The sequence below is a fragment of the Nerophis lumbriciformis genome, linkage group LG04, assembly GCF_033978685.3.
Source record: "Nerophis lumbriciformis linkage group LG04, RoL_Nlum_v2.1, whole genome shotgun sequence".
Taxonomy (NCBI): Eukaryota; Metazoa; Chordata; class Actinopteri; order Syngnathiformes; family Syngnathidae; genus Nerophis; species Nerophis lumbriciformis.
This window is the reverse complement of record NC_084551.2, coordinates 50,201,252-50,217,672: the sequence shown is the minus strand read 5'-3', so window position 1 is coordinate 50,217,672 and position 16,421 is coordinate 50,201,252. Positions and strand designations below refer to the sequence as shown.

General features: G+C 37.0%; 1 protein-coding gene across 2 annotated transcripts in view; it reads left to right on the top strand.

Annotated features, from left to right (window-relative positions):
• herpud2 (HERPUD family member 2) overlaps positions 1-16,421 on the top strand; it is a 55,628-nt gene that overhangs the window by 3,030 nt on the left and 36,177 nt on the right. The window contains exons 2-5 of one of the 2 annotated variants that reach the window (XM_061956730.2): positions 3,772-4,061; positions 4,141-4,218; positions 10,567-10,668; positions 10,744-10,898. In XM_061956730.2, coding sequence (XP_061812714.1) covers positions 3,915-4,061; positions 4,141-4,218; positions 10,567-10,668; positions 10,744-10,898 — 482 coding nt within the window. In that variant the 5' untranslated portion in view covers positions 3,772-3,914. Of the gene's footprint in view, positions 1-3,771; positions 4,062-4,140; positions 4,219-10,563; positions 10,669-10,743; positions 10,899-16,421 lie in introns of both variants that reach the window. The other variant, XM_061956722.2, reaches the window with a different exon arrangement.

Sequence of the window (16,421 nt, the reverse complement as noted above, 5' to 3'; positions counted from 1 at the left end):
TAGGAGCATGGATGTCCTTAATGAGCTGAATTGGTTGGTGTTGGAATTGTTTAAATTGGTCAAGAAATGTTGAATTAGTAACAGTTTTTGATAGAGAAATTCCTGGAATTTCGGGAAAACCAGGAATTTTTGTAGTTCCTTTACCAACGAGGTTGTTGTCGTAAATATGAGGAGTGTTTTGACGGTGGAACGATTTAAATGGGTTGAGAAATGTGAAAGGAGTAGTCGAACTTAAGGCTGGGAATAGGTTACCAAAAAACGGGAATTCCTGGAAATGTGTTGAATTTGGAAAAATGGTAATTTGAATGGTGGAATTTGTTAAAGGTGGAATGGGTTGAAGAATGTGGGAATTGTGGAAGTTTGAAAAATGGCCAATTCGTTTTGAATGGGGAAAATACAACAAAAAAAAGAAGGAATTATGGGAAATCCGGAATTTTTTTTTTAGAATTGTTCAAGTCGAGCAGACATTTCCTGAACAGGTTGAATATTTTGAAGTTGGAACGGTTTGAATCAGATGAAAAATGTGGGAGTCGTGGAACTTTGAACAATGTCCCATTTAAAAAAAAAAAAATAAAAAAAAAATAAAATATATATATATATTTTTTTTTTTAAATAACTAATAAAAAAAATAAATAAAAAAAAATAAAAAAAAGATATATATATATATGTTTGTGTATATATATATATATATGTATATGTATATATATATATATATATATATATATATATATATATATATATATATATATAAATAATGTCCCATTGATTTCAATGGGAATTTCAGCAAAAATTGGGAATTTCAGGAAAAGTGGGAATTTTTTAAAAAATGGGAAAAAAACTCGAATGAGTTGAAATGGTCGGTGTTGGAATTTTTCAAAAAGGTAGAGAAATTTTCAAGTAGTAACATGTTGAATTAAGAAATGGTATTACGGAATTCCTGGAATTTCGGGAAAACTGGGAATTTTTCCAGGTCAAACACAATTTTGTTTTTTGTTCTGATTAGGAGGAATATTTTGACGGTGGAACGGTTGAAAAATGAAAATGTGGAAGGAGTTGTTGTCAGGGGGAAAAAAGGGTGGAAATAGGGCTTTGAAAAAGCAGGAATTCTGGAAAATCCTGGAATTTTTTTGAACTTGGAAAAATTTAAATTAGAATTTCCAGAAGCGTAGAATAGGTTAAAGTAAGGCTGGGCGATATGGCCTTTTTTTAATATCTCGATATTTTTAGGCCATGTCACGATACACCATATATATGTGGATATTTTGCCTTAGCCTTGAATGAACACTTGCATATAATCACAGCAGTATGATGATTCTATGTGTCTACATTAAAACATTCTTCTTCATACTGCATTAATATATGCTACTTTTAAACTTTTTATGCAGAGAGGGAAATCACAACTATGTCAATTCACCAAAAGTGTATTTATTAAACAGTTATTATGCAGTGGCACAAACATTCACGTCATTTCCAAAACAGAAAGTGCAAGATTGATTTAAAACAAGTTATTAGTGCACTTTTGTGCATGATGTCACTAAGATGACTTATCAAAACAACACTAAAGTGCACTTTTTGTACAGAACGCCTCTACAATAGTTTAAAACATGATGTCACACGAGATATTTCAATACGTGTCACATAAAAATGAGCTGCATATCAAATAGTATACGGTATGTCCTACGGTGTTGATGTGGAAATAGTTCGGCATTTAGTTGGTGTGGCACCGAACGGAGATGTTGACATGTAAAGACATATTCCCGCTTGAAGCCAAACCACCGTCAGACGATGGACCCCGTGCTGTTTTTCTTGGGAATTAATTCTTCCTCTATTTGTTACCAGATTCGCACCTTCTTTCTCTCGTATTACCACTCAAACCATTTTACCAATTAGCTGTTAGCATCACAGCTAACGTTACCATGTCGCTACCTGTCTGCTCCGCGGGAGCGTGTGACGTTGCTCACGCGACAGTATGTGACGTATGTAAGAAGGTGCACTTGTTTTAAGTCTCTGTGAGAAGGAGAGACAAGAAAGATGGAGAAACGCATGCAGTTTAACACCCCGCAGCTAAAAGCAACTGCCTGAGAACGTATACTCGAGTATCACGATATAGTCATTTTCTATAACGCACAGAGACAAACCCGTGATATATCGAGTATATCGATATATCTCCCATCCCTAGGTTGAAGGTGGAATGGTTTGAATAGGTTGAAAAATGTGGAAAGGGTGGAAGTTTGAAAAATGTCCCAGAAAACCTGGAATTCTGGGAAATCTGGGAATTTTTGGAATTTGTCAAGGAAAAGCCCGCGATTCCTGAATAGGCTGAACAGTTTGAAGTTGTAACGGTTTGAATCGGGTGAAAAATGTGGAACGTAGAGCGCGCCAAAATCTGGAGAAGAATAAATAGATTAATTTTGGTGTAGAAAACCATATGTGTGAATGCTTTGTTTATTATTGAATTAGATTGTGCAAAAAATGAAGTGTCCAGTGAGTATTTAAAGGCCTACTGAAATGCGATTTTCTTATTTAAACGGGGATAGCAGGTCCATTCTATGTGTCATACTTGATCATTTCGCGATATTGCCATATTTTTGCTGAAAGGATTTAGTAGAGAACATCGACGATAAAGTTCGCAACTTTTGGTCGCTGATAAAAAAGCCTTGCCTGTACCGGAACTAGCAGACGATATGCGCGTGACGTCACAGGTTGTGGAGCTCCTCACATCTGCACATTGTTTACAATCATGGCCACCAGCAGCGAGAGCGATTCGGACCGAGAAAGCAACGATTTCCCCATTAATTTGAGCGAGGATGAAAGATTCGTGGATGAGGAAATTGACAGTGAAGGACTAGAGGGCAGTGAGAGCGATTCAGATAGGGAAGATGCTGTGAGAGGCGGGTGGGACCTGATATTCAGCTGGGAATGACTAAAACCGTAAATAAACACAAGACATATATACTCTATTAGCCACAACACAACTAGGCTTATATTTAATATGCCACAAATTAATCCCGCATAACAAACACCTCCCCCCTCCCGTCCATATAACCCGCCAATACAACTCAAAACACCTGCACAACACACTCAATCCCACAGCCCAAAGTACCGTTCACCTCCCCAAAGTTCATAAAGCACATATATTTCCCCAAAGTTACGTACGTGACATGCACATAGCGGCACGCACGTACGGGCAAGCGATCAAATGTTTGGAAGCCGCAGCTGCATGCGTACTCACGGTACCGCGTCTGCGCATCCAACTCAAAGTCCTCCTGGTAAGAGTCTCTGTTGTCCCAGTTCTCCACAGGCCAATGGTAAAGCTTGACTGTCATCTTTCGGGAATGAAAACAATGAAACACCGGCTGTGTTTGTGTTGCTGCAGCCGCCCGCAATACACCGCTTCCCACCTACAGCTTTCTTCTTTGCCGTCTCCATTGTTCATTGAACAAATTGCAAAAGATTCACCAACACAGATGTCCAGAATACTGTGGAATTTTGCGATGAAAACAGACGACTTAATAGCTGGCCACCATGCTGTCCCAAAATGTCCTCTACAATCCGTGACGTCACGCGCAGGCGTCATCATACGGAGATGTTTTCAGCAGGATATTTCGGCGCAAAATTTAAAATTGCACTTTAGTAAAGTAACCCGGTCGTATTGGCATGTGTTGCAATGTTAAGATTTCATCATTGATATATAAACTATCAGACTCCGTGGTCGGTAGTAGTGGGTTTCAGTAGGCCTTTAATAGCTTCCATCTCTTCTTTTTTCGCCAGAAATCCCCACTAAAGGAAGTCCTCACCAACTGATGAGGCTCCTTTAGAAGGGAAACCGTCCCCCTCACCCCGTGTACAGCAGTGCTTGTTCAGGTTGCGAGGCGGCATGGAAAGGATTTGAGGGAGGTTCCTCCTCAGGTGACATGGAGCCAGGGGCGGCAGATAGCCCCGTCATCCTGGTCATCAAGTCCCCCAACCAGAAGTACCAGGACCAGACCATCACCTGCTTCCTCAGCTGGACCGTGGAGAAGCTGAAGAGGCACATTTCCGATGTGTATCCCAGCAAACCTGTAAGTCCTTCCGTACGTCTTCTCCCAGTACCATAACCATGTAGCAGGTGAGCAAAGAAAAATGATGTGTGTGTCGCAGCGCTTCAAGGACCAGCGCCTGGTGTACTCGGGAAAGCTCCTGCAGGACCACCTCCAGCTAAGAGATGTGCTCCGACAGGTACAAGTCCGGGACCCAAACACCTGAAAACTGTATCACAATAAGTGTTTGATATCGGTCGATAATTATTGATATTTTTCATGACCTATCGAAAATCAGGACCAGGAGAAATATGTCTTGGATTACATTTTTAAACATTTTTATTTCAAATGTAATCTTCCTTTTATTATAAATCCCCTCAGCTATCAAGGCAGAAAGGAAATGTCAACACAAGCATGGAAAACACTCATTGTAAACGAGTGTTGTACCGGTACCAAAATTATTTCGATACTTTTCTAAATAACGGGACCACAAAAATTGCATATTTGGCTTTATTTTAAAGGGGAACATTATCACCAGACCTATGTAAGCGTCAATATATACCTTGATGTTGCAGAAAAAAAGACCATATATTTTTTTAACCGATTTCCGAACTCTAAATGGGTGAATTTTGGCGAATAAATGCCTTTCTATTATTCACTCTCGGGAAGCAATCCGCCATTTTCTCAAACACCGAGTCAAATCAGCTCTGTTATTTTCCGTTTTTTCGACTGTTTTCCGTACCTTGAAGACATCATGCCTCGTCGGTGTGTTGTCGGAGGGTGTAACAACACGAACAGGGACGGATTCAAGTTGCACCAGTGGCCCAAAGATGTGAAAGTGGCAAGAAATTGAAGGCTATGCTACGACAGAGATGGCAAGAATGTGTGGATATCCTGCGACACTCAAAGCAGATGCATTTCCAACGATAAAGTCAAAGAAATCTGCCGCCAGACCCCCATTGAATCTGCCAGAGTGTGTGAGCTATTCAGGGACAAAGGACCTCGGTAGCACGGCAAGCAATGGCGGTAGTTTGTTCCCGCAGACGAGCGAGCTAAACCCCCTGGATGTCTTGGCTCACACCGTCCCTTATGCCACCGAAGATGATCAAGAGAAGAATATCGACCCTAGCTTCCCTGGCCTGCTGACATCAACTCCAAAACTGGACAGATCAGCTTTCAGGAAAAGAGAGCGGATGAGGGTATGTCTACAGAATATGTTAATTGATGAAAACTTTATTCATTACTCGCGGTTTTACGTAAATTATTATACATAAACTGTGTTTACCAATAATTTAGCTTAAAAACATTTATTGTTTTCAATCATTCGAGTACATTCGGGTAGTCTTGTGTAATGCAGTATTTTGTGTCTATTTAGGTATGGTTAACCTGAGTGCTGAAATCGTGGAAAAATATGTGTTCTTAGCGCGCCTGAAATGGGCTGTCTGCACTCTCAAAGTGCATGTTGTTGCCAAATGTATTTCATATGCTGTAAACCTAGTTCATAGTTAGTAATTACCTTATCAGACAGTGTTAAGCCGCTGAAATCCGAGTCTGAATCCGAGCTAATGTCGCTATAGCTTGCTGTTCCTTGTTTGTTTGTATTGGCATCACTGTGTGACGTCACAGGAAAATGGACGGGTGTATATAACGATGGTTAAAATCAGGCACTTTGAAGCTTTTTTTAGGGATTGCATGATGGGTAACATTTTGAAAAAAACTTCGAAAAATAAAATAAGCCACTGGGAACTGATTTTTAATGGTTTCAACCCTTCTGAAATTGTTGTATTGTTCCCCTTTAACAAAAAATCTTAGGGTACATTAAACATATGTTTCTTATTGCAAGTTTGTCCTTAAATTAATTAGTGAACATACAAGACAACTTGTCTTTTAGTAGTAAGTAAACAAACAAAGACTCCCTAATTTAGTCTGCTGACATATGCAGTAACATTATGTCATTTTCCATTCTATTATTTTATCAACATTATTAAAGGGGAACATTATCACAATTTCAGAAGGGTTAAAACCATTAAAAATCAGTTCCCAGTGGCTTATTTTAATTTTCGAAGTTTTTTTCAAAATTTTACCCATCACGCAATACCCCTAAAAAAAGCTTCGAAATGCCTGATTTTAACCATCGTTATATACACCCGTCCATTTTCCTGTGACGTCACACAGTGATGCCAATACAAACAAACATGGCGGATGGACAGCAAGGTATAGCGACAATAGCTCGGATTCAGACTGGGATTTCAGCGGCTTAAGCGATTCAACAGATTACGCATGTATTGAAACGGATGGTTGTAGTGTGGAGGCAGGTAGCGAAAACGAAATTGAAGAAGAAACTGAAGCTATTGAGCCATATCGGTTTGAAACGTATGCAAGCGAAACCGACGAAAACGACACGACAGCCAGCAACACGGGAGAAAGCGAGGACGAATTCGGCGATCGCCTTCTAACCAACGATTGGTACGTGTTTGTTTGGCATTAAAGGAAACTAACAACTATGAACTAGGTTTACAGCATATGAAATACATTTGGCAACAACATGCACTTTGAGAGTGCAGACAGCCCAGTTTTCATCAATTAATATATTCTGTAGACATACCCTCATCCGCTCTCTTTTCCTGAAAGCTGATCTGTCCAGTCCAGTTGGAAATGCATCTGCTTTGAGTGTCGCAGGATATCCACACATTCTTGCCATCTGTCGTAGCATAGCTTTCGTCGGTAAAGTGTGCGGAACAAACGTCCAATTTCTTGCCACTTTCGCATCTTTGGGCCACTGGTGCAACTCGTCCCTGTTCGTGTTGTTACACCCTCCGACAACACACCGACGAGGCATGATGTCTCCAAGGTACGGAAAACAGTCGAAAAAACGGAAAATAACAGAGCTGATTTGACTCGGTGTTTGAGAAAATGGCGGATTGCTTCCTGATGTGACGTCACAACGTGACGTCATCGCTGAGAGAGCGAATAATAGAAAGGCGTTTAATTCGCCAAAATTCACCAATTTAGAGTTCGGAAATCGGTTAAAAAAAAAAAAAGGTCTTTTTTCTGCAACATCAAGGTATATATTCACGCTTACATCGGTCTGGTGATAATGTTCCCCTTTAAGGACAAGTGGTAGAAAATGAATTATTAATCTACTTGTTCATTTACCATTAATATATGCTTACTTTCTCTTTTAACATGTTCTATCTACACTTCTGGTAAAATGTAATAATCACTTATTCTTCTGTTGTTTGGATACTTTACATTAGTTTTGGACGATACCACAAATTTGGGTCGTTACAGGATCATACATTGGTCATATTCAAAGTCCTCATGTGTCCAGGGACATATTTCCTGAGTTTATAATTGTAATATAAATAAAAAAAAAACGAAAGAAGATGTTGTGATGCCAAAAAATATCGACATTATCATAGTAGTATCGACTAGATACGCTCCTGTACTTGGTATCATTACAGTGGATGGTAGGTGTAGATTCACCCATGGCATTTGTTTACATTTTGATGCCGGTGAGCTACAGTGTGTAGTGAAACATGTTTAGCTATTCCTCGTCCTGCAGAGATGATACTTGTAAGAAACTTACTTTATTTGTCGCCATGGAGACAAGGATTAGTGATTTAGAAGTAGCTACAACCCTGCCGACTGCGAATGGACGTTCGCCGCTAGCTAGCCATGTCTAAAAGCATCTCTTCCTGAGGGCGTTTCAGTGTTATAACTTCACCTTTATTGTTAGTTTTTAAGCCAAAATGCGTCCGTTCTCCCTTTTATGTCTACACACTGTGTCTGCTTGTAAGTACTCTGTGATTGTGCGCTGCCGAACATGCTCGTCTGCTTGTAAACCAGCTATGACACAACGTGACGACGGCGGGTGCGTGGGCTAATGGTGGACCAGTACTTTTCAGAGGCGGTATAGTACCGAATATCATTCATTACTATCGCGGTACTATACTAATACCGGTATACCCTACAACCCTAATGTAAACACAATTCTAAAATCGACACTTGCCAATAACCACTTAAAATGAAGGTGCAAAAATAAGCAATGTGTATGAAATGCTTAATAAAGTGTAGCAAAGTGAGAAGGTAAACAGAGAAACCTGCATGAGAACTATTTGCTGCAGGTTTAATGCCAAGAAGTTACAGATATGTAACATTTAATTTGGTCTGTTATTGTTAAAGTATGGAAAGGAAATTATGTTTTGCAGAAATTAATATTTAAATATTATTGGACCAAATTACTATAATTTTAAAGTAACACATTTGCTACATTTATTTTATTTATACAGTCCGGCACTTTATTTCCTACCTGTTGGTTCGGTATACCCGAACAGGGAACAGATGAGGGTTGAAAAAAAAAGAAAGGTAAGCGTGGCTAAGGATTATGGTCCGTAAAAAAAAAAAAAAAGTACCAAACTGTCGAGGTGATGTTTTCTCTTTCATCCACAATTTAGTTGCTCTCAATCAATCAATCAATGTTTATTTATATAGCCCTAAATCACAAGTGTCTCAAAGGGCTGCACAAGCCACAACGACATCCGCGGTACAGAGCCCACATAAGGGCAAGGAAAAACTAACAACCCCAATGGGACTCTCTGGAGCACTCATTTTTACTTTCCCTTCTCAGTCCGTGCGGAGAAGCAACAGTGAGACAACAGGATGGCGCAACCAAACATGATTGTTGGTACTGTTACCTGATTGGCTGTCACGTGTCCCTCCCACTGCTAAGTGATCAACAGAGCGCAGATGCCTTTGTTCATGCAACCAACCCTGCTTTGTAACTTCCTGTTTCTTCCGACCAAAAATATATTTTTACTTATTGAACGTTTTAGTGAAGGCTTTTTTTCATTTGATATCGATAATGTGGCTATTGCGATATACAAACCCTGTTTCCATATGAGTTGGGAAATTGTGTTAGATGTAAATATAAACGGAATACAATGACTTGCAAATCCTTTTCAACACATTCAATTGAATGCACTACAAAGACAAGATATTTGATGTTCAAACTCATAACATTTTTTTTTTTTTGCAAATAATAATTAACTTAGAATTTCATGGCTGCAATACGTGCCAAAGTAGTTGGGAAAGGGCATGTTCACCACTGTGTTACATGGCCTTTCCTTTTAACAACACTCTGTAAACGTTTGGGAACTGAGGAGACACATTTTTTAAGCTTCTCAGGTGGAATTCTTTCCCATTCATGCTTGATGTACAGCTTAAGTTGTTCAACATTCTATTGTGGTATTTTAGGCTTCATAATGCGCCACACATTTTCAATGGGAGACAGGTCTGGACTACAGGCAGGCCAGTCTAGTACCCGTACTCTTTTACTTTGAAGCCACGTTGATGTAACACGTGGTTTGGCATTGTCTTGCTGAAATAAGCAGGGGCGTCCATGGTAATGTTGCTTGGATGGCAACATATGTTGCTCCAAAACCTGTATGTAACTTTCAGCATTAATGGCGCCTTCACAGATGTGTAAGTTACCCATGTCTTGGGCACTAATACACCCCCATACCATCATACATGCTGGCTTTTCAACTTTGCGCCTATAACAATCCGGATGGTTCTTTTCCTCTTTGGTCCGAAGGACACGACGTCCACAGTTTCCAAAAACAATTTGAAATGTGGACTCGTCAGACCACAGAACACTTTTCCACTTTGTATCAGTCCATCTTAGATGAGCTCAGGCCCAGCGAAGCCGACGGCGTTTTTGGGTGTTGTTGATAAACGGTTTTCGCCTTACATAGGAGAGTTTTAACTTGCACTTACAGATGTAGCGACCAACTGTAGTTACTGACAGTGGGTTTCTGAAGTGTTCCTGAGCCCATGTGGTGATATCCTTTACACACTGACGTCGCTTGTTGATGCAGTACAGCCTGAGGGATCGAAGGTCACGGGCTTAGCTGCTTACGTGCAGTGATTTCTCCAGATTCTCTGAACCCTTTGATGATATTACGGACCGTAGATGGTGAAATCCCTAAATTCCTTGCAATAGCTGGTTGAGAAAGGTTTTTCTTAAACTGTTCAACAATTTGCTCACGCATTTGTTGACAAAGTGGTGACCCTCGCCCCATCCTTGTTTGTGAATGACTGAGCATTTCATGGAATCTACTTTTATACCCAATCATGGCACCCACCTGTTCCCAATTAGCCTGCACACCTGTGGGATGTACCAAATAAGTGTTTGATGAGCATTCCTCAACTTTATCAGTATTTATTGCCACCTTTCCCAACTTCTTTGTCACGTGTTGCTGGCATCAAATTCTAAAGTTAATGATTATTTGCAAAAAAAAAAGTTCAACATCAAATATGTTGTCTTTGTAGCATATTCAACTGAATATGGGTTGAAAATGATTTGCAAATCATTGTATTCCGTTTATATTTACATCTAACACAATTTCCCAACTCATATGGAAACGGGGTTTGTATATTGATTCAGTTTAATTTACTTAGCCTGACACAAGCCCATAGACTGGAGTTGTATGTAAGCCCTAAAAGCCCCTTTTTGTTTCCTCTTTCTGTCCCTGTGGCCCAGCAGCAGGATGAGTACCACATGCTACATCTAGTGTGTAGCTCTCACACCCCGCCGGGGTCGCCTGCCCCTCAGAGGACCTCCACAGTCAACACCGCGGACGTCGGCGTAAGTGTCGCCGTCACTTCCCTTCTGCGTGCACGTGACACTCATCAAAGTCTCTTGATTTCGTCCTGATTACAGAGTTCAGAAACCGCAAGCTCGTCATCCGCTGCTGCATCGCATTCTGACAGTCCGCCGTCCTCCTCATCTGGTCCAGGGGGCCATGGCGGGCTGAGGCATCGCGGCGGCTCGTCCCCGTTGAATCCTCCTCAGATGCCCGCCGGCGCCCCTCAGTGGTGAGCAACCGAGTTATCGCACTGTTGTTCTCAACAGTGTGATAAATAACTGTCATATTGAGTGTGACAGTAATACTGTCATAGTGAGTAAAACCTAATGTTTGTATTTGCAGACCTTACCAAAACACCCAATTCTAGTAAAACTCACATAGATACAACATTACAGACATTTTTAGACATATTGCATATTTGGTTTTGGAGTTATGTTTATATAACTTTCATATTTAGTATGGCAGTTATACTGTCATATTGAGTAAAAAAACTAACTTGTGTCTTTGCAAACCTTACAAAATATATTTTTTCTAGTAAAACTCACAAAGATACATTTCTCCAGGCATTATTAGCCATTTTGCATGTGTGGTTTAGGAGTTATGTTTAAATAACTGTCATATTGAGTGTGACAGTATACTGTCATAGTGAGTAAAACCTAATTTTTGTATTTGCAAACCTTACCAAAACACCTGATTCTAGTAAAACCCACATATATACAACATTACAGACATTTTTAGACATATTGCATGTTTGGTTTTGGAGTTATGTTTATATAACTTTCATATTTATTATGACAGTTGTACTGTCATATTGAGTAAAAAAAACTAACAAGTCTTTGCAAACCTTACAAAAGGTATTTTTTCTAGTTAAACTCACAAAGATAAATCTATCTAGGCATTATTAGCCATTTTGCATGTGTGGTTTAGGAGTTATGTTTAAATAACTGTCATATTGAGTGTGACAGTATACTGTCATAGTGAGTAAAACTTAATTTTTGTATTTGCAAACCTTACCAAAACACCCGATTCTAGTAAAACTGATACAACATTACAGACATTGATAGACAGATTGCATGTTTGGTTTTGGAGTTATGTTTGTATAACTTTCCTATTTATTATCACAGTTATACTGTCATATTGAGTAAAAAAAAGTAACTTAAGTCTTTGCAAACCTTACAAAATATATTTTTTCTAGTAAAACTCACAAATATACATTTCTCCAGGCATTATTAGCCATTTTGCATGTGTGGTTTAGGAGTTATGTTTAAATAACTGTCATATTGAATGTGACAGTATACTGTCATAGTGAGTAAAACCTAATTTTTGTATTTGCAAACCTTACCAAAACACCTGATTCTAGTAAAACTCACATAAATACAACATTACAGGCATTGATAGACAGATTGCATGTTGGGTTTTTGAGTTATGTTTATATAACTTTCCTATTTATTATGACAGTTATACTGTCATATTGAGTAAAAAAAAGTAACTTAAGTCTTTGCAAACCTTACAAAATATCTTTTTTCTCGTTAAACTCACAAAGGTACATTTCTCCAGGCATGATTAGCCATTTTGCGTGTTTGGTTTAGGAGTTATGGTTAAATAACTGTCATATTGAGTGTGACAGTAATACTGTCATAGTGAGTAAAACCTAATTTTTGTATTTGCAAACCTTACCAAAACAGCTGATTCTAGTAAAACTCACATATATACAACATTACAGACATTTTTAGACATATTGCATGTTTGGTTTTGGAGTTATGTTTATATAACTTTCATATTTATTATGACAGTTATACTGTCATATTGAGTAAAAAAAACTAACTTGTGTCTTTGCAAACCTTACAAAATATATTTTTCTAGTAAAACTCACAAAGATACATTTCTCCAGGCTTTATTAGCCATTTTGCATGTGTGGTTTAGGAGTTATGTTTAAATAACTGTAATAGTGAGTAAAACCTAATTTTTGTATTTGCAAACATAAACACCTGATTCTAGTAAAACTCACATAGATACAACATTACAGACATTGATAGACAGATTGCATGTTTGGTTTTGGAGTTATGTTTGTATAACTTTCCTATTTATTATCACAGTTATACTGTCATATTGAGTAAAAAAAAGTAACTTAAGTCTTTGCAAACCTTACAAAAGATGTTTTTTCTTGTAAAACTCACAAAGATAAATTTCTCCAGGCATTATTAGCCATTTTGCATGTGTGGTTTAGGAGTTATGTTTAAATAACTGTCATATTGAGTGTGACAGTAATACTGTCATAGTGAATAAAACCTAATTTTTGTATTTGCAAACCTTACCAAAACACCTGATTCTAGTAACTCACGTATATACAACATTACAGGCATTTTTAGACATATTGCATGTTTGGTTTTGGAGTTATGTTTATATAACTTTCATATTTATTATGACAGTTATACTGTCATATTGAGTAAACAAAAACTAACAAGTCTTTGCAAACCTTACAAAATATATTTTTTCTAGTTAAACTCACAAAGGTAAATCTATCTAGGCATTATTAGCCATTTTGCATGTGTGGTTTAGGAGTTATGTTTAAATAACTGTCATATTGAGTGTGACAGTATACTGTCATAGTGAGTAAAACCTAATTTTTGTATTTGCAAACCTTACCAAAACACCCGATTCTAGTAAAACTCACATAGATACAACATTACATACATTGATAGACAGATTGCATGTTTGGTTTTTGGAGTTATGTTTGTATAACTTTCCTATTTATTATCACAGTTATACTGTCATATTGAGTAAAAAAAAGGAACTTAAGTCTTTGCAAACCTTACAAAATATTTTTTTTCTAGTAAAACTCACAAAGATACATTTCTCCAGGCATTGTTAGCCATTTTGCATGTGTGGTTTAGGAGTTATGTTTAAATAACTCATATTGAGTGTGACAGTATACTGTCATAGTGAGTGAAACCTAATTTTTGTATTTGCAAACCTTACCAAAACACCCGATTCTAGTAAAACTCACATAGATACAACATTACATACATTGATAGACAGATTGCATATTTGGTTTTTGGAGTTATGTTTGTATAACTTTCCTATTTATTATCACAGTTATACTGTCATATTGAGTAAAAAAAAGTAACTTAAGTCTTTGCAAACCTTACAAAATATTTTTTTTCTAGTAAAACTCACAAAGATACATTTCTCCAGGCATTGTTAGCCATTTTGCATGTGTGGTTTAGGAGTTATGTTTAAATAACTGTCATATTGAGTGTGACAGTATACTGTCATAGTGAGTAAAACTTAATTTTTGTATTTGCAAACCTTACCAAAACACCCGATTCTAGTAAAACTGATACAACATTACAGACATTGATAGACAGATTGCATGTTTGGTTTTGGAGTTATGTTTGTATAACTTTCCTATTTATTATCACAGTTATACTGTCATATTGAGTAAAAAAAAGTAACTTAAGTCTTTGCAAACCTTACAAAATATATTTTTTCTAGTAAAACTCACAAATATACATTTCTCCAGGCATTATTAGCCATGTTGCATGTGTGGTTTAGGAGTTACGTTTAAATAACTGTCATATTGAATGTGACAGTATACTGTCATAGTGAGTAAAACCTAATTTTTGTATTTGCAAACCTTACCAAAACACCTGATTCTAGTAAAACTCACATAAATACAACATTACAGGCATTGATAGACAGATTGCATGTTTGGTTTTAGAGTTATGTTTATATAACTTTCCTATTTATTATGACAGTTATACTGTCATATTGAGTAAAAAAAAGTAACTTAAGTCTTTGCAAACCTTACAAAATATCTTTTTTCTAGTTAAACTCACAAAGGTACATTTCTCCAGGCATGATTAGCCATTTTGCGTGTTTGGTTTAGGAGTTATGGTTAAATAACTGTCATATTGAGTGTGACAGTAATACTGTCATAGTGAGTAAAACCTAATTTTTGTATTTGCAAACCTTACCAAAACAGCTGATTCTAGTAAAACTCACATATATACAACATTACAGACATTTTTAGACATATTGCATGTTTGGTTTTGGAGTTATGTTTATATAACTTTCATATTTATTATGATAGTTATACTGTCATATTGAGTAAAAAAAACTAACTTGTGTCTTTGCAAACCTTACAAAATATATTTTTCTAGTAAAACTCACAAAGATACATTTCTCCAGGCTTTATTAGCCATTTTGCATGTGTGGTTTAGGAGTTATGTTTAAATAACTGTAATAGTGAGTAAAACCTAATTTTTGTATTTGCAAACATAAACACCTGATTCTAGTAAAACTCACATAGATACAACATTACAGACATTGATAGACAGATTGCATGTTTGGTTTTGGAGTTATGTTTGTATAACTTTCCTATTTATTATCACAGTTATACTGTCATATTGAGTAAAAAAAAGTAACTTAGGTCTTTGCAAACCTTACAAAAGATGTTTTTTCTTGTAAAACTCACAAAGATAAATTTCTCCAGGCATTATTAGCCATTTTGCATGTGTGGTTTAGGAGTTATGTTTAAATAACTGTCATATTGAGTGTGACAGTAATACTGTCATAGTGAATAAAACCTAATTTTTGTATTTGCAAACCTTACCAAAACACCTGATTCTAGTAACTCACGTATATACAACATTACAGGCATTTTTAGACATTGCATGTTTGGTTTTGGAGTTATGTTTATATAACTTTCATATTTATTATGACAGTTATACTGTCATATTGAGTAAACAAAAACTAACAAGTCTTTGCAAACCTTACAAAATATATTTTTTCTAGTTAAACTCACAAAGATAAATCTATCTAGGCATTATTAGCCATTTTGCATGTGTGGTTTAGGAGTTATGTTTAAATAACTGTCATATTGAGTGTGACAGTATACTGTCATAGTGAGTAAAACCTAATTTTTGTATTTGCAAACCTTACCAAAACACCCGATTCTAGTAAAACTCACATAGATACAACATTACATACATTGATAGACAGATTGCATGTTTGGTTTTTGGAGTTATGTTTGTATAACTTTCCTATTTATTATCACAGTTATACTGTCATATTGAGTAAAAAAAAAGGAACTTAAGTCTTTGCACACCTTACAAAATATTTTTTTTCTAGTAAAACTCACAAAGATACATTTCTCCAGGCATTGTTAGCCATTTTGCATGTGTGGTTTAGGAGTTATGTTTAAATAACTCATATTGAGTGTGACAGTATACTGTCATAGTGAGTGAAACCTAATTTTTGTATTTGCAAACCTTACCAAAACACCTGATTCCAGTAAAACTCACATAGATACATCGTTACAGACATTTTTAGACATATTGCATGTTTGGTTTTGGAGTTATGTTTCTATAACTTTCATATTTAGTATGACAGTTATACTGTCATATTGAGTAAAAAACTAACTTGTCTTTGCAAACCTTTCAAAATATATTTTTTCTAGTAAAACTCACAAAGATACATTTCTCCAGGCATTATTAGCCATTTTGCATGTGTGGTTTAGGAGTTATGTTTAAATAACTGTCATATTGAATGTGACAGTATAATAATAATAATAATAATAACTGGGATTTATATAGCGCTTTTCTAAGTACCCAAAGTCGCTTTACATGTAGAACCCATCATTCATTCACACCTGGTGGTGGTAAGCTACTTTCATAGCCACAGCTGCCCTGGGGTAGACTGACGGAAGCGTGGCTGCAATTTGCGCCAACGGCCCCTCCGACCACCACCA